Raw genomic sequence first — 22,566 nt, 5'->3', positions numbered from 1 at the left:
AGGGTGTCATTCCTGGAAAGGTAGCACAGCCACCAGATGCTTTGGTGGTCAGAGGGATTTGTGTCTGTAAGGAATGGATTTAGAAATGAGGTACAGTAGCATGTAAGTGAATATTTTTTTTTATCTAATCTGTTCAACATGCAGTCTACAATAGCTGTGCCAGTTAGATTTGAATTAAAACCAGCTCCACAAGGTACAAAGACTCTCGAGCCTCATTGCTGGAACCGGAAATCCATTGTGGCGTCCTGATTAGTGCTGGTGAAATCGGAAACCTTTCTTGGGGCAGATAGCAATCTCACAAATGAAAATATAACCTGTTAATCCTGAATTTTAACAAGGATGGTTATGCAACTCCAGGCCAAATCCAGGTTGTGTCCTATCTGGGTGCCACTTGGTCAGAAAGGATTTGCTGACAGGGAAGGTGGGATTGCGCCCCTGCAGTACCGTCTCCCAAAAGCACCCCTGCTTTATGCCAGGTCAGTGGCCAGATGCAGGAGGGAGGGGTGCAGCGGGGTGAGGCTCAGTGCAGAAATTGGGGTTCACATGTTGGGACCTTTGAAGCTCTTGGCTGAAGTATCTTAAGACAAGGCCTCTGTTTAATGTTCCTCCCCATGCCAGTCACTGCTGCCAAAGGAGGGGTGGTCTGGCTGGGGCCATCCGAGCTTTTGCAGTCCCATAATAGTCCCTATAATTATGGGTAACAGTAGGTTCTGGGTTTTTTTTTTCCTATGTTAATAACAAGTTCCAGGGTATAAATAACTCTGCAATTAAAACAAAACACCTAACGATTTACCATTTGACACCTATGCAGTCTGCCGGAGCCTTGCCTGCACAAGGTATTTTTTTTCCTGCCCTCAATATTTTATAATTGTTTAAAGAGTACATGGATGCTCCAGTCATTAAGAAATGCCAAGCAAGGTATATTGTGGCACCAGAGAGCAGAGAACATATAGCTATACCTGTGCTGAGGTCGTAGAGAGCTCTCCTTTCAGAGGCGCAGCCATGGTTTGTTTGACTACTTTTGTGTATTGACCTTTGTTTTTTAAGAAAAACACAAACAATCAGAATTGCTTTATTGTAGAATACATTAACTCCTTCAGGGTCTTTGTGGTTTCTGTTGATAAGAGCCGCACACGTGTGGCCATGTACCGCAGCCTGTGAAACACTTCTGCGCTCTGCTGCATTCAGATGTTTGCAGGCGGATGCTGCATGTCCCTTGCTTTGTGAATTTGGAAGAGCCAGTCTGTATGTAAAAATAGGTGGAAACAGGCCTGGGGACTCTAGTCACACTGTCCAAGGAGACAGGGGCTGTGGGGAGAGAGGAATTCACCTCTGCTTTCAGTTGGGAAGCACAGTGCGCAGCTTCTCATTTCCAAGACTGGCTGTGACGTGTTTGATGCGGAGCCTGCTAATGGAGTTGCTTAAATATACAAGCATGCCTAAAAATGTAAAAATAAAAGCCGTGCTATTTTAAGACTGTAGAATCAGTGATTATAAATAGCCCAAGTGGTGTGTTACTCCTAGCTGGGTGTGTCGGTCCTAAAACATCACCACAACTGTCACTTCCCTTTGAAGCAGTTTGTTGGCTAATGACCGTGGCAGCGGAGCCTCCCCTGCATTTCCACGTTCTCTCGATAAGCACAGGTCAATGATAAGATGCTTTCCAGGCTGATGTGGCCATCACACAAGCCCTTGCTTTGCCGACTCGGGCCAGTGAGCACACGTGAATGGAAAGGTGGGTGCACGCTGGCAGGGAACGCTGGGGCTGGGTGGTGGGAAGTAGTGTCAGCAGGGTGACACGGAGCTTGCTCTGCTGAGCACAAGCCGTGGAGCCAGGGCTGCTGAACCCTGGACAAAAGGCAAAATAGTTCCTTAGTTAAGCACTGGCTTGGAACTTGTGAGGTGTGGGTTTAGTGCTCTCCATTGTCAGCCTTCCTCTGCAACCACTTGGGATTCATCCTCCTGCTCCCATCTTTTAGGCTTCTCCTGTGGCCCACGAATAAAAGGTCTTTGGAGGATAATTTCACCTCACCCTAAATTGCACCTCTGAGATGTGATGGATGGTCTGCAGTGAGGGAAGCCTGGACAACATGCTTAGGCTTGACACTTGTCTGCTGGGGGTACCTTTATTCTCCGTCTTTAGAAGGAGCAGCAGCTCTGGTGATCCGATATACAAAAGTCTGTGATGTTGAAAATCATTTAGGTACCTTAAATAGCTGACATATGCCTCAGAAAGCATTTTTTGTTTCTATCTGGTTTTCCAGTGCAATGGCTGGAAAGAAGTACCTTTGCTGGTGTTCTGTCACCTCACTACCATGGGCAAGGGGCTGTGGGACAAGCTGTTCTCTGGTGGCTGTTTCCAAGAAGAATTCTGGCTGACTCCTGCACCAAGTAATGATACATTTATTTGCATTATATGGAGCCAGGAGATGTCTTTGGGTGATAGGGATCTGGAGACTAGTAAACAAAAGAGGGCAATGTTGGAACTCCAACTAAGAACACTTGTTTGGGTCTAAAGAAAACAACTATAAAAACCAAATAATTATGGTGTTCAGAAAGGTCTGCAGCAGTCTATCTCAGGACAAGGTGCAAATGTTTCTGCCAAGCCCCTACACGGGTAGGATGCAAAAATCTGGGTTGTTCTTAAAGGGATCTATAAGCAGCCTGTACCCAGAAGGTGAAGAAAAAGGAGCTTGTTGGCCACTCCTCCTTTTCACAATAGAGAGTAATGGGCCAAGAAGCTTTCTTGGTGTAGCTGAGTCTTCCCCAGAAAGGCAGAGCTTATTTCGTGTTCTCTCAGCGGAGGAAAGCTTGCAAATAGGCTGTGTCTAGCATCTCTGAAAGAATCAAAACACCCTGGTATCTGAAGGTTTCCAAGAGTTCATACTGAATTCTTCCTCTGTAGCCTGATCATAACACAGAGGAGCTGTGTCCCAACGTGGTGCTCCCATAGCGCAGAACAAGCCACTTATATTTTATGGTGATAGAGAAGATTATTTCCATCAAGAAATGAATGGGGACGACAGCAGTGACAAATAAAGATCTTACGAGTTCAAAACCGATAAGCTGACTGCTTTCTTTTCAAGCTTGGATGTCTTGAACTTACCACCTAGAAACAGTACTTAGGCCAATCTGCTGACTGTGGTGGGCACTTGTGTTATCAGCACTGCTGACAATCAGGGCGCTTCTAGGAAGTTGTCTGGACATGGATATGAAAAGTTACAAAAAAGTGCCGGCTCAAAAATTAAAGCCTTCCTCTGAAAGTGAAGTTGTCACTTCAGTCTGAAAATTGGGACATCTATGGTCAGAGTTGCTCCTGAAGGGCAACAGAGGACTCCTGGTCTGCCTTGTCTTTTTTCTTTTATGCTCCTTGTCTTTTTTGTGCTCCTTTTCTTTTACACTGGACTCTTAATTATGCCTGCATTTTACTGCAGATTAGCAGGGAGTGCAGTGCAGAGCCTGAGACCCCCGGGGTAGAGCGAGTGCCCAGATCTCTGCCCTGGCCCTGGGCTGTGCTCGCAGACAGATCTGCAGCGCTGGAAGGATGCACACACACACACACACACACACACTTACGGTATGAAGAAGCTCAGTTTGCTTTTTACTCCCCCCTCCCCTCTTCTTCTTTTGTATAATTATTGCAAAACAGGCACAAATGAGTGTGTCACTTTAAACCATGAAACCACTTAGTCCGTAAAGACAGATTTGGCGTCTTTGTGCTGGCAGTGACAGGGCAGTGCAGCGCTCCATAGTGATCCCACTGTTCTCCCTCTGCTCCGCACCCTGCCGCCGCTCCCCACCCCCTCCGAGATTTGCTCCGTGTTTGCCTGCCTCTGTTTTTGTGGTTGGTAACCAGCAAAAGAATGGAATGGATTTAATGATTTGTTGGCTGCGGTGCCGGCGTGATTAAGTCAATAAAGCTGCAAGCTGAAAACAGACAGTGTAGTTACAGTATATGACTTTAACCTTGTTAATGCATGTTTATGTCCTCCTGCCCACTGTATAGCTGTATGTTGCATAAAGAAGATCTGACCAATCTTTAACCCATTAAATAATTCATAAAGTGAGAGCAGACATCAGCTACTTGCGGAGCGGATCAGTAACCATGGGGTCAGCAATAACTTTGGCTCCCTGGACCGTATCCAGCATGTTTAAACTCTGGTGATGTCACCAGCCAGGCTTCTAACCTTAATCATTTGGATGGGAACAAAGGGAAGTTAACTGTTGACATGCAGTGTCTCTGTAGAAGAAACACTTATAAGTGCTCTGCAACATCTCTGCCTCACTGGGAACATGGACTAGCTCCAGCCTCCTCGCTTCTTTTACACGATTCTCTCTTTCCTTACAGCAGAAGTGTGGCTGGACAAATGTTCAAAGGCACACGTTTCTTCAACTTCCATTATCTTAAGTGGCAGAGGTCCCAAAATCCCATAGAACTTCATGGGATTGTTGGCTGATTTGAGAAGATGGTATCTGGAGGCACTTGGGCGTTTTTTTCAGCGTGGATAAATTTTGAATGAAAAGTATCTCTGGCCATGCCAATGAGAGAGAAGGACATATAATGGGGATGGACGGAGGCAGAAGCCAGGGATGTGGGAAAAGTTGTTGAGCCGAAGCAGGGCTGTTCTCACTGCAGTAAAAGCTCTCACAATAAAATATGAAGCAGGACTTGCAGGAAGATTGTAGGATTCTCACCCATAAATACCTCAGACAATCTCTTCTTTTTGTACCAGCACACAGCCCTCTTCACACAGCTCCCAGCTGGGCACTGAGGGATTTCGCTGCTGCAGCGATGTCCGTAGTTGTTGCAGCAGCTTCTTTCACTGGCACAGAAGGGGCAAGTCATGGGATCACGGGGCGTGTGGCTGCGACATGCTGCGCTCCGCTGGTCCGTGCAGCCAGGTTAGAGGCCCCAGGGGACCATTACAACTTGGTGTAGTTTAGTGCTCCTCTGAGATGCAACCAGCTGTGGCCGGACCCAGAGGAGAGATGCAGAGAGGACACGACAAAATCTCATATGTGGAGTGAAGCAGAAAAAGCCCTTCCACCTCTCGCTGGTGAGCAGCATGGAGCGCAGTTCTGCTGCAGGTCTGTGGGGTCACCACCCAAGGACGTGGGAGAGGCACCATTTCAGGAGGCTGAAGAAATAACCCCATGCTGCCTGGGAACTGAACCTCAGCCTCCTGTTCAGGGAGTAACTTTAATTCCTTTTACGGTGAAACTGAGACGAGGGAGAAATGAAGCGACCTGTCCATAGTCACCTGAAGAAATTATGTATGATGGAACTGGAAACTGAACCTGGTCATTCAAGCCCCAGTCCATATGGCCAGCTTTTATCCTGTGACTCAGCCATGAAGCAAACTCAACATTCAGGATCGTCTCCTTTAGAGGTAGCTTGGGAGTTCACCTTTAATGATCCCATTTGCTACATTTCCTTCTGACAAATTGTGTGCTCACAGTCTTATGAGCTGATGCTCCACTGTGTGTGCAACGGGACACTTGCTTGTGCAAGTAAACTTGTCATAGGCTCGTGTGCCAGTCTGCACGGTGTGTATCCAGGTGTGCTTGCAAGCACATCTCTATGATGTGCCCATCTTCATGTCTAGGACTATTTGGCCTATTAAAGGCACACAGGTAAGAACTCTCACGTGATTATTTGTGAGGCTGATGTCTGTGCACAGCAGAGCATATCCCAGAATGCACCACATCAGCCCAGGAGTGAGTTTTCCAGGTGCCAAAAGATACACACCTTGAGCTGGAGAGGAGAGCTTGGACCCTCGGTCTGCTGTTGCCACCATCTGCAGCCAGATACTGGGAGAAAAAGTGACTCCCAGAGCTAGTGCTGATTATTCTTTATCACTCATTTATTCCCTGTTGCTTTATGGGTGTGCTAATGAAGACTATCATATTCATTTACCCTGTGCTTTTTTTGCCGTTGTTGTTGGTTGGTTAGTTTGGCTTTGCCATAATCCAGAGCAGCAGTCTCTGCTTCAGAGAAGATGCTCTGAAATTTATGGCAAGTCACATGTGATCTGAGTAGAAATTCCATGTTCCATTTTCTTAGTTTTTAGCTTGGAATGTTGTGTGATGCGCCTGAAAATATTTCCTTGCCAGTCTATTGATTTCAATGAATGAACCCACATATACCTAGTGATGTTTTATTATCACTCACCCACCATAGGGTATGTAGCAGCTGGTAATTTTTGTGCATTGACTGAATTTTTTTTTCTGCTTGATGGAAGACAGAGTCGCTGCAAGCATATGCTAATGCTGAATGGGGGGGTCCCAACTTCTGACCCATAGCTAATATCCTGCAAGTCACATGAAGCTACCAAGGATTCTTGAGCTGGAGTTCGAAATGCCTATGTTATCAGCAAATAAACACCATTAATTGCTTCTAATATGTCATGTAGTGGTTAAATGACAAGATCCTTATTAATATGCATATATATCAGCCTTTTCAGTGTGTGTGAGGGGGAGTATGAAGTGGTTAAATTATTTAAAATTAGTGGGTAATATTTACAGGAAGGCATAAAGAACTGTCAGTTGAGGAAAGCAGCATTTTATGTTCTTGTCCCGGATGACCTTGCTCCAAGGACAAATCAGAGCTTGATGAAATGAAGCTGCAGATGGCTAGTGATCTCAACTCTGTAATAATGAAATGACACAGGAAAAAAAATGAGACATCTACAGTTTGTAAATACAATCTGAATGGAAGGGGAGAAAAGGAATTTTTAAGGGGAGATTGAGTTGACTTGGTTACAGCAGTTCAGCTCCGGGTGTTTTAATAATAATTTCCATTTAAAAAAATAATGGAATCGCTCCTTGTTCCACATGCTCAAGGTCACCTTAATACGTTTTGCTTTTTTAACATGTCAATATCTTGGTTTTAAAAATTTGATCATGAGGGCTACCTAGTCACAGCCTACTTTGTATTCATTATTTTAGCATATTATTTATCACTGCATTTTGTTTTGTATGTCATGTGGTAATTTTTGGCAGCTGGGTAGTTGACCTGCTACAACCATTTTAGGTGTTTGAATAGTTTCATCTGTTAGGAAAGAGTAAGATTGTGAGAGGTTTAATACTGAAAAAGTGATGTGATACTTCGTGCCAGAGCACGCTTTGTTTGTGCACTTACATGAGAAATCAGGAGTATATACTGGTGGGTTTTGCATGTGGGCAGGTTTTCATGCAAAGGCCTTCTCAGAAGCAGTTCAGCAGCCAACTGCTATTGAAAGTCAACAAGACTTGGGCATCTGCCTCTGCAGATTGAACCTTTGCATGAAAAGGAAAGAGAAATTCATGGAAATATTAACTTAGAGAAATCAAGGGATTCGCAAGCCTCTGTGATCCAGACCACCTCACTGCTGTTCACAGAGCTTTTTGGAAATGGGCAGGTAGAGAACTGATTTCTCCCATTGGCTCAAGTTTTCCTGACTTTCACTTTGTTAGAGTGAAATCTTCACCTTTTTTTGATCAGATCTTTTCTGTTCTGCCTAATACATAAATCCACTAGGCAGTTATTGCATTTCTCTGTAGCAGCTTTTGCTGTGTGCTGAGCTAACCCAGCTCCTTTTGAATCTCATTGACACCTCTGAGAGCACGCCTTGACATAACACAAGGATTACTTGAGTCAAACCACTTTATAGATATGAGATGTTGTAGTTTGTCATCACAGCTAACGCAACCTTGTAGAGACGGGCAGAAGGACTACCGGCCAAAATTGGGTGAGATAAATACAGTTTTAGATTATCTCATTGAATTTATAGGCAAGCTGCCCTCCATGGGAACAAGAGCATGGTGTCAAGGGTTGGAGAATCATGATAGCTGTACAAGCCAAATATAAATATTTTGTTCTTTGCAGAGAATTCAATTTTGGGTCTTGACAATATGTTATATAGACAGGTACAAAACACCCACCTCTGTATCTTTGGGTGTATACACATAGAAACAATACCAGACCCAGTTTATGCAGTGCAGTGGTACAAAGACTTCTGGGGATGAGTCCAGCCCCATAGCATTGCTCTCAGGTGGAAGAGAAGTATATTAATGCTGTGGGTACCACGGTCCCATTGCGTTCAGGGTGTGGCAGACCCTCTGTGGGTTTCCAGTCCTGCTGAAAGGATTGTCTTTCACTCAGGATGGTGGAGCAAAGCTGTTGTCCGGGCTGCCTGCACCTATGGCCTGGCAGTTCATCGGGGCCAAAGGATCTATTTGCAGGGGAACTGCTGTTGCTGGAGTCTTGATCGTGCCTCCTTACAAGCACCACAGTCCCTGGGCAGGTGTGTGTGTCTGTGATACACCAGCTCTCCTGTCCGTGTTCTGCCTCGGGGTCTTGGCTGCTCCCACAGCAGTTTTCCATGCTCTAACAACATGGTGCCGGTAACAGCATCACAGCTTGATTTCAACTTGCCTGCTAAGGGATGCATTTTCATCTAAGAGAGAAAAAATCACTGTTGAAATAATTCACTCTGGATTTTCTGTCTTTCTGTTTCTCTGATTATTCCTGCTCTTCAACAGCATGTTTTCATGGATGAAACCAGCTCTGAAAATATTGATAGTGTTTTTGCACAAAAGGTTTAACTAATATGATGTTTTTTAAGAGCGGAAATAGACTCAGTTTCCATCTTATTAAAATCATGGGTGGATTTTTAAAAGCACTTTGGATACTTTGATAGGATTTTATTTTGTTTTGAACGGCAGGTAATATAAAAGCAGCTATAGGGAAATTAGTGTTTCATCTGGTTTGCTTGAAGGGAGGAGACCCTGATAAAATTGCTAGCCAGGTGTGCTGATCTTGTCATTGCTCCTAGCAAAGAAGGGGGACTACCTTTGGAGGAAGCCGTGCATGCTTGTACCGTCGGAAAAGAAAGAGAGTGGTTTTTAAAAACAAAGCCATGTGTTCGTGGATCACTTACAGTGTTCAAACAAAGCCTTTTCCTGACTGACAGCCACCAAGATAAGCTTAGAAACTTGAGTCTGTTAGTATTTCATATGCTTGTATATCAAGTAAATGGGTGAAAGACGGGTAAAAAAGGATCCACTGACCTGCCCAGTTTGTTTCATCAATGTTCATACATTCTGTTAAAACAAACAAGCAAACAAACAAAAAGCTTTGGAGCATTTCTGAACTGAAAGGCTGAATTCATCTCTGAATTGTGAGCAGAAAAAAGACAGAAAACTTCCGAAGAGCAAATGGAGAGTTTTGTTAAAGGCAAGTAGCACATGTAACCCCCGACTTCAGCATGAAGCAAATGAAGATGGCATCTCACAGCCACTGCACTCTTTAGTGGGCTGACACAATCATTCTGCCCAACCATGACCCTGGATTTTGTTTGCTTCATTTGTATGCATTGACCAAGCAGGTTGACCATCTTAGTCTCTACTTGGATTAACAGCTGTGGAGGCAATGATCCTCCTTTGTCAAGGTGGCGTCAAGATTTTCTATGGGGTTGCACGAGGTTATTACACACCAAGAATCTACATGTGGCTTTTCTGTAGATCTAAACACAAAAGTTTTTACGTGCATTTCTATGGTTGAGCCAACTTTAATAGTATTAGTGTTTTAATTGCTTAGTCTGTAGGATGTATAGAGTGTTTGTGACTACAAGTCTTAGTCCTGGATGTCAGATTGAAGTGCTGCCCAGGCATGAAAGCCCCACCATGGCGATGCAGCACACCTACTAGTCAGGGACGAGGCGCTGGCGGGCAGGCGGGAGACAGGGAAGCGCAGGGGCATTAGTTTGAAACTAGTATTTGCATTTCCTCAGCTGAGGACAGAACTCCCCATACATAACAGATGTTCTTAAAGTACAGAACAAAACTTGATTAATGAAGCTTCACCCCACCCCTCGAGAACAGCTGTCCCTGCCGTGAATACGGATCCACCTGAAGTCCCTGGCCAAGCAGCCGGGGCCTCGGAGCGGATCAGCACAGGCTCCTGTCAAGTCCTGTAGCCATGGTTTTCCTTTCTGTTTTTGTTTGTTTGTTTGGCTTTTTTTTTGTTTGTTTGGTCTGGTTTTTTCTGTGTGATGTCTCAGTAAATACTTCAAGCTGAGTTATCTTTGGTTAAAAGTGAAACAAACAAACAAAGAAAAACAACTGGTGGAAAAGGCAGTTTGTCCCTTTCTTGTATTTACAGCTAAGTCTACCCTGAGCGACCCAGTTCCTTTGATCTTTTACGCTGAGGTGCTGTGGCTCGTGTCAACAACTATTTGGTTTTAAGCTCTATAATTACTGGATTCAGCTGGATGCCCCATTGAAAGCAGAGGGAATATTTTTCAAATCAGCAATGTCTTTTGAAATGGAAGAAACTTTTAAAATGCAGGTACTACAGGCATTTTTAATTAGGCGTGTTTCCATTCTTCCACTAGCTGCTAATGCTTTCAGTTAGGAAGTGCAGTTCTTCCCTGATTCTGCAAATATCTACCGAAATTCGCAGAGCTGCCTGTCTCTCTCTCAGTAACCTTGCTGTGACCTGGTTATCTGTTAGAACCGCAAAGAATTCTGTCTCTAATTAGTCCATCTGTTAACTATTGAAATTCATGGCTTAGTTTTATTGTCTGGGTCTGTAACATAATGCTGAATGGTCTCACCTGGCAGCTTATTTCTTGTAAAGCAAATGTGCTTTTCCAAGAGCCATTTTGGTGCAGATAACTGTCTTTTCAGCATTGGACAAATGACTCTGTCTAGCAGCCTGCAGTCCCCTTCATGCCCTCACTGAAATAAATTGTACATCTCCAATAGCTCTGGGCTTAAGTCAATACAATTTAACATGTACATTTCTTTGTTATATTCTTTGGAGTTACACTGTAAGAGCAGATGGGAAAGTTTAATAATGATAAATGAGTTTAGTGTTTTCACATAGTCCTGAAAAAACAATGAATGCTCTTTATTAAAGATTAGCGGGATTTTAACGTATTTGCCAAAGAGTGATTAAAGCTCTAACTCAGATCCTTAGAAAGTCTTGCTTTTAAATTCTTTTTGGACTGTTTGTTAATGAGGATTCAGAGGAATTAGGGGCCATAAATTTCTTCATTCTCGCTTAAGTGAAGCCACAAAGTGATTACTGGATATATAAATAAGTGCCGAGGACTGGAGTTTATCAACCGCGTTCACACAGAACCATGTATCTTTGTGCTTATTTACTGCCGTTGTCCATCTTGTACATAATCAAGTGATGGAGCTGGACAGGTCGAGCTCATCAGCGGGTTTTTAGAAGGATGTAGATTCATAAATATACGTGGTAGATCTCAATGGGACTGTTCACACTCTTTGCATTAATGTTGTGTTGGCCCAGACCCAGACTCACTGCAGCTGGACGCAGGGATCTGCAGATGCATTTGCCCACACTGGGCAGCCTTTGCACAGGCTGGGTGGCTGGGAGGGACTGATTTCACTGGGCTGTGCAGTGGCTTTTACAATTACAGCCAGTGGTGGAATACTGACACAAACAGGATACATTCCTGCAAACCTGGAACCTGATTCTTTTCTCCAAGTCAGAGCAGTGAAGCTTGCCCCAGTGCCTTTTGAACAGAAATTGCCACACTGGAAAGCCCAGGGAGAGCTGCAGGAGCTCCAGATCTGCTGTGCCACAGTTTGCCTAGCAACAGAAATACATGCTCTCCAGTTCTAGGTCCGCACAGCATGCCATTTGGCTAGAAATTCAGACCATTTGATACTGCAATATGAATTTGCGGGGGGAATGGCAAAAAAACCCTCATACCTACGTACACTTTTTTTCTCCTAAAAAAAATGCAGAATAAGAATCCCCTGTAGCCATCTGTATCCTCCAGCGTAGCTGGCAGCTGGCTCAGCTGCACGGCACTTTGGCTGTGAATATCCACTTCCATCATTCCCGACTTTGAGACGAGAATCCTTCTCCCTTTGCTGTCTTCCTGGATTTTAAAATGCAATAGTCTGAACTATAGACAAGTTAAGATTATGGCTTGTTTGGCATGCCCTTACTATGGGAAGGAAAGTGATTTTTCTTGGGGAGTGATGAAAAGGAAAAATGTTTAAAGTTCATTAACCTTTGGTACAGATAGCAGTGTCCTTTAGACTACACCAGAGCTATTCTTAGTCCTGACGTTTAAGTGGTTATTTTTTATTGTAAGGAAATACAGTAGTTCCCACTAGTGGTGAAAAGAGAGAACTTTTTCCTTTTTCTTTTCTTTTTTTTCTTTCTTTTTTTTTCACTTAACCTAAATGTGAACTGTAGAACGCAAAATTTTTAATTCATTTCTTGTCTTCCCATCTACACTATTTTGTCCTAATTTCCCCAAAAGCAAAATTTATATCTGTAGATTGTTTCTTTACTGGCTAATTAAGTGTTATACAACTTTGCTCTGAAAAACTCAGCAACCTATTCTGTGTATTTGCAAATGAACTTCGCTGATTGTCATTATTGCTATAGGGTGCCTGCAGAAAGTCCCATATAATTAAGCTGTTGTACTGCCACAGCACAAGAACTGCAATTAATAATGTGATTTACACTTCTGTAACATTAATAATATGGAAAAATCAACATTATCTTCTTGATGATGCTTAGGAGAAATTAGAATGAGGTGGACATGATTAAGAAAAGAGACTTTAATATTATGACTTGTTAATGCAATAGCCCTGAGCAAGACATCAGAATGATTGTCCTTGCACTAAACTCATTTGCTTCAGTAAGCACAGACCCTCTGCACGCAACAAGACAAGTTTGGAGGAAATTGGATAGATGGCAGGGATTTTGGTGTTATGAACATTTCAGTGTCTTTCATGTGCAGAGTACACAAACTGAATCTCTGCACTTTCAAATATTCCCCTAGAGGCAATCTGCATTATTCAAAGCTTAACTGTAGCTGCAGAATCATGTCTGACATGAAAGCAGAGTGCTAGCTTTACATGAACTTTCATATTTACATCTGCAGTAAATCATATTTACTTTTTTCCTACCCTCCCTCTTTTTCTGTGGGAGACAAGGAGTAAAATGGGTAGGAGGGAAGGAGGAGGAGACATGTCCAGCAGAATTGTAAGCAAAGCACCAGTAATAAAGTCTAGTCATATGAGACTGCCCATGAATAGGAATGATAATGAGAGCAGTGATGAGCTGCAGGTTTGTGTCTTTTAGTAAATTATCTAGCAGGCATTTACATTTCATCAATTGTGCTTCTGCATAATAGACCAAAGTGCTACAACAAAAGGAGGCACCATAAAAATTAGTCATTTCAGTGACCTTCTTGGTAATCGCTCTTACAAAGAATATCTAGGAAGGAGTTGGGTGATTCCTCATGGTGAAACTGTTGTGGAAAGGTGCCCCAGGCCCGAGAAGCTTGCCCGGTGACAAATGCCTTCCAAGGCTTTCTTCTGGCAACTCTGAAACATGGCTCGTATCCTGTTTTCTCCTTCTGAGCATGCTTCTAATTGTCAGATGTCAAAAGGCAACAACCATTTTCTTCTTGCTTATCTCCTGATAACATTGATTCTCAAACAAAGGATGTGGGCTTCCATTCTGAAAACAAAGGAAGCATGGCCCAGCTAAGGATGCTGGATATAATATACATACTTCTCCCTGCCAATAATAACAAAGCATCATAAATAATGTAGAAGCTGGATGTGAAAATGGAGAAAGGGGAATACACTAGTACTGCTGGTCCTGGGTACAGCACTTACTTGTCCTCAGTGAGGCCCTGACTTCCACTTCATTTTTCTCTTGTATTTCCCTGACTACCTGCCAGCTTCTAAGATGTTTAGCCTTCAGTATTTTTTAAATTCTTTTTCCCTTTTGCGTTGTGTCTTCATCATGTTCTTGTGATTTTTTTTTTCTCTTCTCCCCACAATGCTCTTTTTTTGAAGTCAAATCTTCAGCTGCTGAAAGTCAACTCAGATCTTGCACTGAGGACTTACAGCAAGGCCAGTTTGCACCAGCCAGGAATCAGGCCCACGGCATTGCTGACTTGTGCCCAGCCGTCACCTGACCGGCATTTTTATATGTTCTCCTCTCCTTTCACAATTAGCTCTTCTCATTTGTCCAATCATGGAAACCACAAGAGCCACTTCAATCCCAGGCCCACATCTTCCCCATCTTTCCAGGTCCCTAGTCTGACGGCACCTTTTCCCCTCTTCTGCCTTTAGATAGCTGCTTTCTTTTACTGTAAGTTTCTCCTTTATATCAAATTGCCAAATCCTACTCTGATGCAACTTTTCTTTCCTTATGTCTTTCAGTGTAGCAGTTGGAGAACTGGTGGGAAATGTGACACTTTACTCACATCCCTTCTGCCACCCAGGCAGCCATGTGACTCCAGTAATGGTGGTGAATCAGTCCTGTAGCCTTGGGCTAGTCACAAATAATTTTGAATTAACCTTTTGCTTCTCTCACTTCTTCTTGTGCTGATCCTCAGAAATCAGAGCAGTCCCCCGCCCCTCGCTGTCCTCACTGTGATGTGTGGGTCCATGTGAATGCAGAAGGTGTTTTGGCCTTAGGGACAGCCAAAGACTGGAGAGAGGACATCAAGAGGATAAGGGCTTGTGTTGTTATCTCCCTGATGAGATTAATTTTCTTTTTTCATCTTTCTTGGCAGGATCAAAACACTGGAATGGTTGCCAGACTTCAGGAGCCGGGCTCCATCCCAAGCGGAGGCTCTGTGACGGCACCAGCCACGGTGAATGGGTACACGATGAGGAACCATTTACTGAAGCAGCAAATAATGAAACGACAGCTGATGCAGGTAGGATGCCGAGTGCCTCTGTGGGTTCCTGTGCTGTCCGCCTCACTGGGAAGGACAGGACTAACTGGAATGGCGAAATCACCAGTCAGCAAACACTAAGGAGTCACCCTGGAATTGCTGGGTTGAGTCAGACTGGGGCTGAGGTGGTGAGTCCAGGATGTCATACCCAAGGCAGGCTGTGGTCAAGTGCTGCTCAGCATGTCCAAGTGCAGATCTGCCCACTCGTATGCAAGGGAAGGATTCAGTCACCTCCATATCACTGCTGTCATCCTTGGTCAGCTACAGTGTTGGGAGGGAAAATGCAGAGAAAGGAGGCTTGGAGACTGAGTCAGCTCTAGGAGAGATGTTCTCCATGCTTGCCTTTCTCTCTGGTTCCCTGGGGATTTACCAGATCACATGTTAGACTTCAGTTTGTCCTGGAATATGCTGGTCTCTCTAACAACAGAAGTCCATGTATGAGGTTTGTAACATGCTGTACAAAGGAGCAGGGGTGGAGGAATCCCACAGATGAGTTGGGTGACGCAGCATTGAATATGTGCCCCTGACTTTCTGAGTGTGCTGCTGGATTCAGGTCAAGGGGACTCATTTCTTTGGATGGGAAATGAGACGAGAAGTAGCTCAGGAAAACCTTCAACCAAGTACTGTCCTGCTCATTGGTCAGATTCCCTTTCAAAATCAACTCTGCCTCCTTGTCACAAATTGGCTTCAGGCTTCTCTGTGCTGCTCTAATACAGCAGGACTTCAGCCAGGCCTCAGCTTCTACCATCCGTGGAGAGTTCCCCAGATCACAGCTGCTGTCCACAGCAAGGATGAGAGTGTGGTGGCGAGTTCTGGGGTTAAATGGTGGGAGATGCAAATCATGTCACTTGGAGAAAGCCAGCAATGCCTTGCTCAGGGAGCATCTGCTGAGGATCCCTGGCTCGCTCTGGCTCACTGCTTTCTTCTGGTTAGAAGTGGCAACCAGCACAAAAGGTGATGGTACAAATGAGCAGAGCCATCCTTCAGACAGGGTAATGGTCACCAGCAGTCTCCTGTTTGGCAATGTGTCCCTGCAATGCTGCTGCAGATTCTGTTCACTAATACACTTTTGGGCACCTTTTGTCCCTGGATCTGGTACTTCAGAGAACACGTCCAAGTAGTCAGCACGAGAAGCACTGTGGAGACATCAGGATTCCTGCAGCTTCTGGCTGTGCTGCACTTCACTCGTAAGCTGGTGAACACAAGGGTCTCCATGTTCATCCAGCTCCCTTGGGCCTTAGGCTGCCTGCACAGCATCTGCTGAAGGCTGCACTTTCTTGTGCTGGGCTCTTGTCAGGACACCTCTGCAAGAAGGGGCATGGGAACAATTAAGATCCGGTCTGAAATGAACTGTCTGGGCTGAGTCTTGTCAGAGGTGTGTGTTACAGGAGAAATTGTTAATGATGACAGTGGCTACACTTCAAGTGTCTGCAAGAGACTGCAGCTTGACTGTTATGCCTTTTGTTTTCCAGGAAAAGCAGAAACAAAACATGCTGGGAGTAACATCTGAGCAGAGGAGTTTATTTGCAGCTCAGCAATTAAATCAGTTCCAAGGTAAGGAGGGAAGTGGCATGCTATGAAAAGCCTCGAGGAGCCAGGGCCTGGGTTCTGATTAAAAGAGGCTGCTTAATGGTTCTCTGCCCTGAAATAAAAGCATATAACATTTTCTCATATATCATGAGATTCACCCATTTCCTTTTCGCTCCAGTAATAACTATTGCAAAGAACACAGAGGATAGACCCATGTAATGAAAGAGGAAGATGGAGCAGCAGCCTTTTAAGGCTCTGCCGTGTTTCCAGGGTTGTACGTGTGCTGACGGGTTAACGTGTCTCTTTGTACGCAGCTGTGCCGCAGCCCCTTGCCGCTGACTGCAGCCAGGTGATGCCGGCTCCTCCGCCCAACCACCGCATGCTGCCATCGAACCCAGCCATGCTCCAGAGCTCCTTGGGCTCTGGCATGGCCCCGGCCACCGCCAGCCAGAGCAGCGGGACCGTGGTGATGATTCCACACAACCCTGGCAAGCAGCAGGAGATTTTTCCACCTAATTCTGACTTTAACATCCCACTGCGGCCAAGCCAGAACTCACTGGGCATGAACTCAGGGTGCCAAACAGTACACAGCCACTCTGCTGTGCGGCCGGGGATGCCGATGGCAGGCTTCAGTTCTGGTTCCTTAGCAAATCACTCTGCAACTCAGCAGCACTTCAGGCAGCCGAGTATGCCAAGAATCCCCAACGTCTACCCCAGCTCATCTGCCCAGATGTGGACGCCGACCACTGTGCCAAGAATGCCAAATCAAAGCCAAATGGATGCCAGCATGCAGCAGTTCTCCGGTAACGCTCTCTTCTCCAAGCAGAGCGTGAGGCCAAGCGCACCGGGTCAGCAGTTCTCCCAGCAGCCTGTCGTGCCGCCTAATCAGATCGCTCCCGGCGTCCAGGTCAGACAGATGCAAAAACTGAGCATGGGGCAGTCTGGCCAGGGCTTGAGCTCAATGAGTAATCAGAACTTGAGACACAATTTAACCAGAGGACCGTTGCCAGCTATGAATGTTATGAAATCAATGCCACAAGGAGTGTCCAGTTTTAACCAGCTCAATCCTGCCTCAGGCCTTGGCCCGCCCAGCTACCCGGCCGCCGGCCAGCCGCCCGATGCCTTCCCCAGGATGAGCACGGCGGCAGAGCTGCCGCAGTATGACTTTGTGTCCCAGCACAGCGGCTCCGTCATGCCCACCAACTGCAGCGACACCGACTTCCTCGACTCTCTCATGAAGAACAGCAGCAGCAACGACGAGGAGTGGTTGAACAATCTGACAATGATAGATGACATTTTGGGACAGCACGCTCAAAGCTCCGGGCATGTTTAGCTCAGAGAGAAGCAGTCTCATTGTAAAAAACATACGTGTGACTTTCAAAAAGCAGCAGACAACCCACAAAAGCCGCTGCCTCTTTCAATACAGAATGAAGAGACTCAGCCAATTCTTTGCCTGCATCAAAGTTTAATATTGGCAGTTTTTCAGATGACTGTATATATTTGAATATTTTGTAAATTATGTTTTCCTAAACCTTAAATGTAGAAGTATTTATACTTCTTTGCTGGACTGTTTGTAAATAAATCTATAGCATAACTTTTGGTTTTATTATAGTGATTTCATTATACCTTGTTATAAATATGCAAATAATATTGTTAGTTTCAGTAATACTGTGTATTACAGCATAAACTACTTATGTTTTTGACATAACACATGAACTAGGGGTGTCATTGCAACCAGACTAAGCAGAAATCAGATATGGCATCTGTTCTCCCATATGAAGAGAAAAGATGGAAAAGTTGCATAAAAAAAAAAAAATAAAATCCATAAAAAGAGCTGCTGATTCCCTTGTGGCTCAGTCTTGCAGCCCGATTCTGGTATGGAGGTCCCATCTGGGCTCCTGGTGCATTCAGAGATCTGCCCACAGAGATCCATTTGCAATATCTTGGGCAAGTTCTCAATTTGATACACTCCAGTAGGTCGATTTGACACTGACAATGTGTCGTCCATTGTCCTGCAGCGAGTGTGTGCTGGTGATGTTACAGCTGCTGCCCGGCGCGTGTCTGGGCATCGCGGGCAGGCGAGCTCTGTGCTGTACGAACTGGGTGATGCTGGGGCGGAGGCGCTGGGCAGCCCCTGCCAAACCTCCCTGCCGACCGTGCCCTTCCGTGAAAAGGCAGCTCTGGCTTGCACACCTCTGCCATGTATATTTGTAGTGTACAGGTGATTTGTTCCTGGTTTTAAGGCTTTTCAGATTTTCTGTTTTCATGTGAGACTTTTTTTCAGGGGAAAAGTCTATAAACATTAATAGTTAATTTTTGATGTTTTTCTGTCAGCTACTGTTGTCCTATGTATATTTAAGAGTCTGTTTATAAAAGATTCACTGTACTGTAAACTTCTTAAAATGTTCATACTTTGTGTAATCATATTTTAATAGTCACGTCATACTTCGCAATACATTTGTAATATAACGTCAGCTTCAAGCACAGAATGTTTTTTTCTTCATACCATAATAAACTGCCAGGGGAAAATTGCATATACTTCATGTGCTCATTTCTCAGCTACAGCGTTTCATACCTGCAGATATTTGAATTAATTTGATTTGTCCAGGATGCTACAACGTCAATTTAATAACATGTACAAATGCTTGTGTGCTGTTAGTAGAAGAAACGGGCTAGGCAAGGAATTGAAGCAGGCTTTAATTTTATTTTAAGATGGCATTTCTTAGGCTTACTTTCCTTTTCCAGTCTAATTATAAGTGAAGGTGAAATTAATCTCTGTTGGGTTTTATTTTACATGGCACCACATTTATTTAGGTTACGGTTCTTGTTTCTAAACGCTGGTATCAGTTGTCCCATCAGAACATAAAGCCGTGAGGAGGGCTGGGGGGCTGAGGTGCAGTCCCACCTTGCTCATTGAGCGCTGCCTGCCAGGGCAGTGGCGGATACTGCATGTCACTCCGTTGACACAGAAATCATCTGGCAGGAGAGCTGGTACCTGCCCTGGGGGCGGCAAGGCAGGGAGGAGGGGTAAGAGGAAACAGGAAAATTTTGGCAATCTTAAATAAATGCACAAACAGAATCTGTAGCTAGAACTGCCTGGTGTAAACAGCACCAGACACTGCCCCAGCTTCCTAGGGCTGGTGGAAAAGACGTGTTGGCGCTGCTATTTGTCCTGGCCACACTGTGGGCATTGCAAGCCTGAGGACATCTCCTGGGGGAACTCCTTCAAAGTGGTCCATGCTGCAGAGAAGCATTGACAAGGTTGTCCTCACCCTCGAGTGGATCCTTCAAGAAGCCTTTTCTCTGGAGCTGAATGGCAGAAAACAGCTCTCAAAGTCAAAAATGAGACGGGACAGTCAGGGTTTAGAGCAGTTGAGTACAAGCTCTGCTGCTGGTGCTTGGGTAGGGAGGAGACCCCTCCTAAGTACAACCATCCCAGACTTTGTGAGAGATCCCTGTGGCTTCATGATGGCAGAGGCACGTCCTTGCCATGCAAAAAACTCCAAGAGAACTGGCTCCCAACCGGCTTGATCTTAAGAATGGCACGTACTTGGTGAAACCAGGGCAAGGAGGAAAGGAGCCAGTTTTTCCAGCAAAGGAAATCAGCCCCACCAAACAATTGCCCAAATCGGGCTGTAAAACTCAATAAGTGTCTGAATGAGACAGAAACACCGACTCACCTCCGGACAGCAGAGAGGGGGAGAAATACCTCTGAGTGCATCTGTGGCGAGGACAAAGGTGAGTTTGTTTGGCCATGAAAACTGGCACCATTTCAGCAGCTTTTCTGTCGTGAGCAGTGTTCTGGCAGGGAGCAGTGCTGGCTGTGGCTGGGGCTTTGCTGCTTCACGGAGCTGCGGGTCTGACCACAGGTCTGGGAGCCGGCAGCGCTGGAGCTTCGCCAGGTTACAGCATGGCAGTCACACATGGCAGACAAGGCTGCTGCCCACACGCTCTTCTTTAGGATATTAAGAAACATCATAAGGTGCCCTCTTTTCATTTTTTGTTTTGTGTCAGTGCACCTCTCAGCTTTTCAGTTCTGCAGAATTTGGGTTACAAACACTGCGGGGGGGTATCTTCAAAACCCGACTGTTTCCCACAGATTTTATGGTAAATGGTTTATCATGTACCCAATTGTTTTCACTTTGGGTTTTTTTTTTTTTTTTTGTCTGTTTTTTGAGCTGGTAGAGCTTTTCACCTCTCTGTATCCCAGTTCCTCATGTCTCGAGAGGGAACGATGATCCTTCCTTGCCACAGAGCTGCTGTCAAGAGTCAGGACTCTATCACACTTGGAAGAAGAACAGGGCTAAATATTGTCGTGTTCTCTCTGGTTGTGCTTGTAACTGCTAATTCTTAAACATATATTTTGGGGGGTTAGCAGATATCTGCTATGACTGGTGCTCTGTTTGGGTGGCAGCCCGGGAGCTGCTGCCTCTCCCGCAGCTCAGCAGGTGGCTTGTGCTGGAGCACTAAGCACAGGGATGTGCAGGGTGAAGGTGTGATGACCGTGGGGTAACATTTCAGCAAGTGGAGCACTAGCACTCGGGTTCTGGTTGGTGTCAGGCTGTAACAGGTAATGCCTCTATCACAAGAAATTGTCTCTTTTATTGTGCAAAAAATAACCTTTGTCTGTTCTTTGCCTTCCCCTTTTCTTCTACCTGTTTAAAGTGTGAAAATACCTGAAGTCTGATCCTACCTTTGCTTTCACAGTCTGTATCACTAAGGTGAATAGTTACAACTGGTGAGGGAGTAAGACTAAATACATCTGTACAGTTCTCCCATTGCATTTACTGGACTAGCAGATCACACCACAAGGTATAGATAGACTTACGCCATGAGCCAAATTCTGCTGCCTCACAGGCAGTGTAAACATGGGTTAGGTCTGAAGGCAGCAGTGTAGCACGGGACTTACACAAGCATAAGTAAGAGCAGCATCTGGTGCTGTGGAGTGCAAAATGAATTTGGATTTCTAAAATAGTTACAAGGAACCAAGTGTCTGACAGCACTTTCTGTTGAAAGCTATCATTTATTTCCCAAGCAAGTTACGTCACCAGACTGCCCTCATAATTACGGCCATGAAAACAGAGGTAAGGCAGTAAGCTTTTCCTCTTAGATTCTAAAATAACATCAAATGTCTATAAAGGCCAGAATTTCCAAAGAAAGACCTGAGCTCACAAAAAGCCTGTCTGTTTGAAAGGTTAGTAGCATAGGTAAGTCAGAATTATTACGGAAAAATTCTCCTTGTGGAGTAAAGCAACACATTTTTGACAAAGGCAACACAGAAAACCACACTCATTCCTATCAGAGAGCACGCAGGCAGCGCCTAGGAATAGATGTCATGGAAGCCTGGATCAGACAATTTCCCCAGGAGGCTGAGCCCTGACTTATGCAGAACCTGAGCTCTGCTGCTCAGTGGCTCTCCAGGATTGATTACATGTCTTGGTTAAGAAGCTTTCAACAAAGGAAGCTGCACTGATGTTGAAGTGTAAGGTCAAGTTCTCCTCTTGTGTAGGATGTTGTAAATCAGGAGCTATTCCGCTGCCTGCAGCATGGTAACCCCTGATTTACACCAGTCAGAGTGAGCCAGAGCGAGCACCTGGCAGGAGGCTGGCACTTGCCTCCTGGTCCTGCCCTGATGGCCCCGTGCTGCGGCAGAGGTACCACAGATGTGCCGGCTAGTCCCAGGAGAGGACCTGCTCCGCGCTGGCACCTGCCTGCAGGGCAGGCAAGGGCGAGGGAAGGTGTAAGGGCGAGCGGCCGGCTGCCACACCAGCCCTGCCTCCTCTCCTGCCACATGTCTGCAGTGACGGGCAGGTGGCACGTGCTCCTGGGGCCACAGTTAGCCCTGGCACATCTGCCTAGCCATTTATTCAGTCTGAGCTCAGGTTTTGGTGCATAATGCCAAATTACTGCCTGTTTCACCTTCTATTTCCTGCTGTATATATAGTTTTTTTTTTTTTTTTTTTGCCAACAGTCTGCAGGAGAGTGGTGTGTTTTAAATACCAATAAGGGTCTCTCCTGGGCAAGCTAAAATACAAGTACTTGTTGGCAGCTGCAGGAGTTACTGAGAACTTAAGACTTTGGCTGGTCAAGAGGCCTCCTGTGTACAATCCTGCATAAAACCGGGGAAAGGCACCTTATTAAAGCAGCCAGGCTGAAACCAGTAGAGGTGTAGTTAATCACAGCCATTTTCTTTGCTCCCTCCCTGCTCACTCGATGGTTTCGTAGCACTGTGCAGAACAAATATGCTGTTTTATACATGTCTTAATCCATTTCCCCTTACGCAGCAAGTCTGGGACTTGGC

General features: G+C 45.2%; 1 protein-coding gene across 4 annotated transcripts in view; it reads left to right on the top strand.

The window, feature by feature from the left end:
- Positions 1–18,799, top strand: part of MAMLD1 (mastermind like domain containing 1) — an 82,829-nt gene extending 64,030 nt beyond the window's left edge. For all 4 annotated transcript variants that reach the window (XM_005512238.4, XM_065077849.1, XM_065077847.1 and 1 more), the window contains exons 3-5: positions 14,571–14,717; positions 16,208–16,289; positions 16,580–18,799. In XM_005512238.4, coding sequence (XP_005512295.1) covers positions 14,571–14,717; positions 16,208–16,289; positions 16,580–17,598 — 1,248 coding nt within the window. In that variant the 3' untranslated portion in view covers positions 17,599–18,799. The remainder of the gene's footprint in view (positions 1–14,570; positions 14,718–16,207; positions 16,290–16,579) is intronic.
- The last annotated feature ends 3,767 nt before the right edge of the window (positions 18,800–22,566 follow it).

Source organism: Columba livia, chromosome 12, assembly GCF_036013475.1.
Source record: "Columba livia isolate bColLiv1 breed racing homer chromosome 12, bColLiv1.pat.W.v2, whole genome shotgun sequence".
Lineage (NCBI taxonomy): Eukaryota > Metazoa > Chordata > Aves > Columbiformes > Columbidae > Columba > Columba livia.
This window is presented reverse-complemented; position numbering and strand designations above follow the sequence as displayed.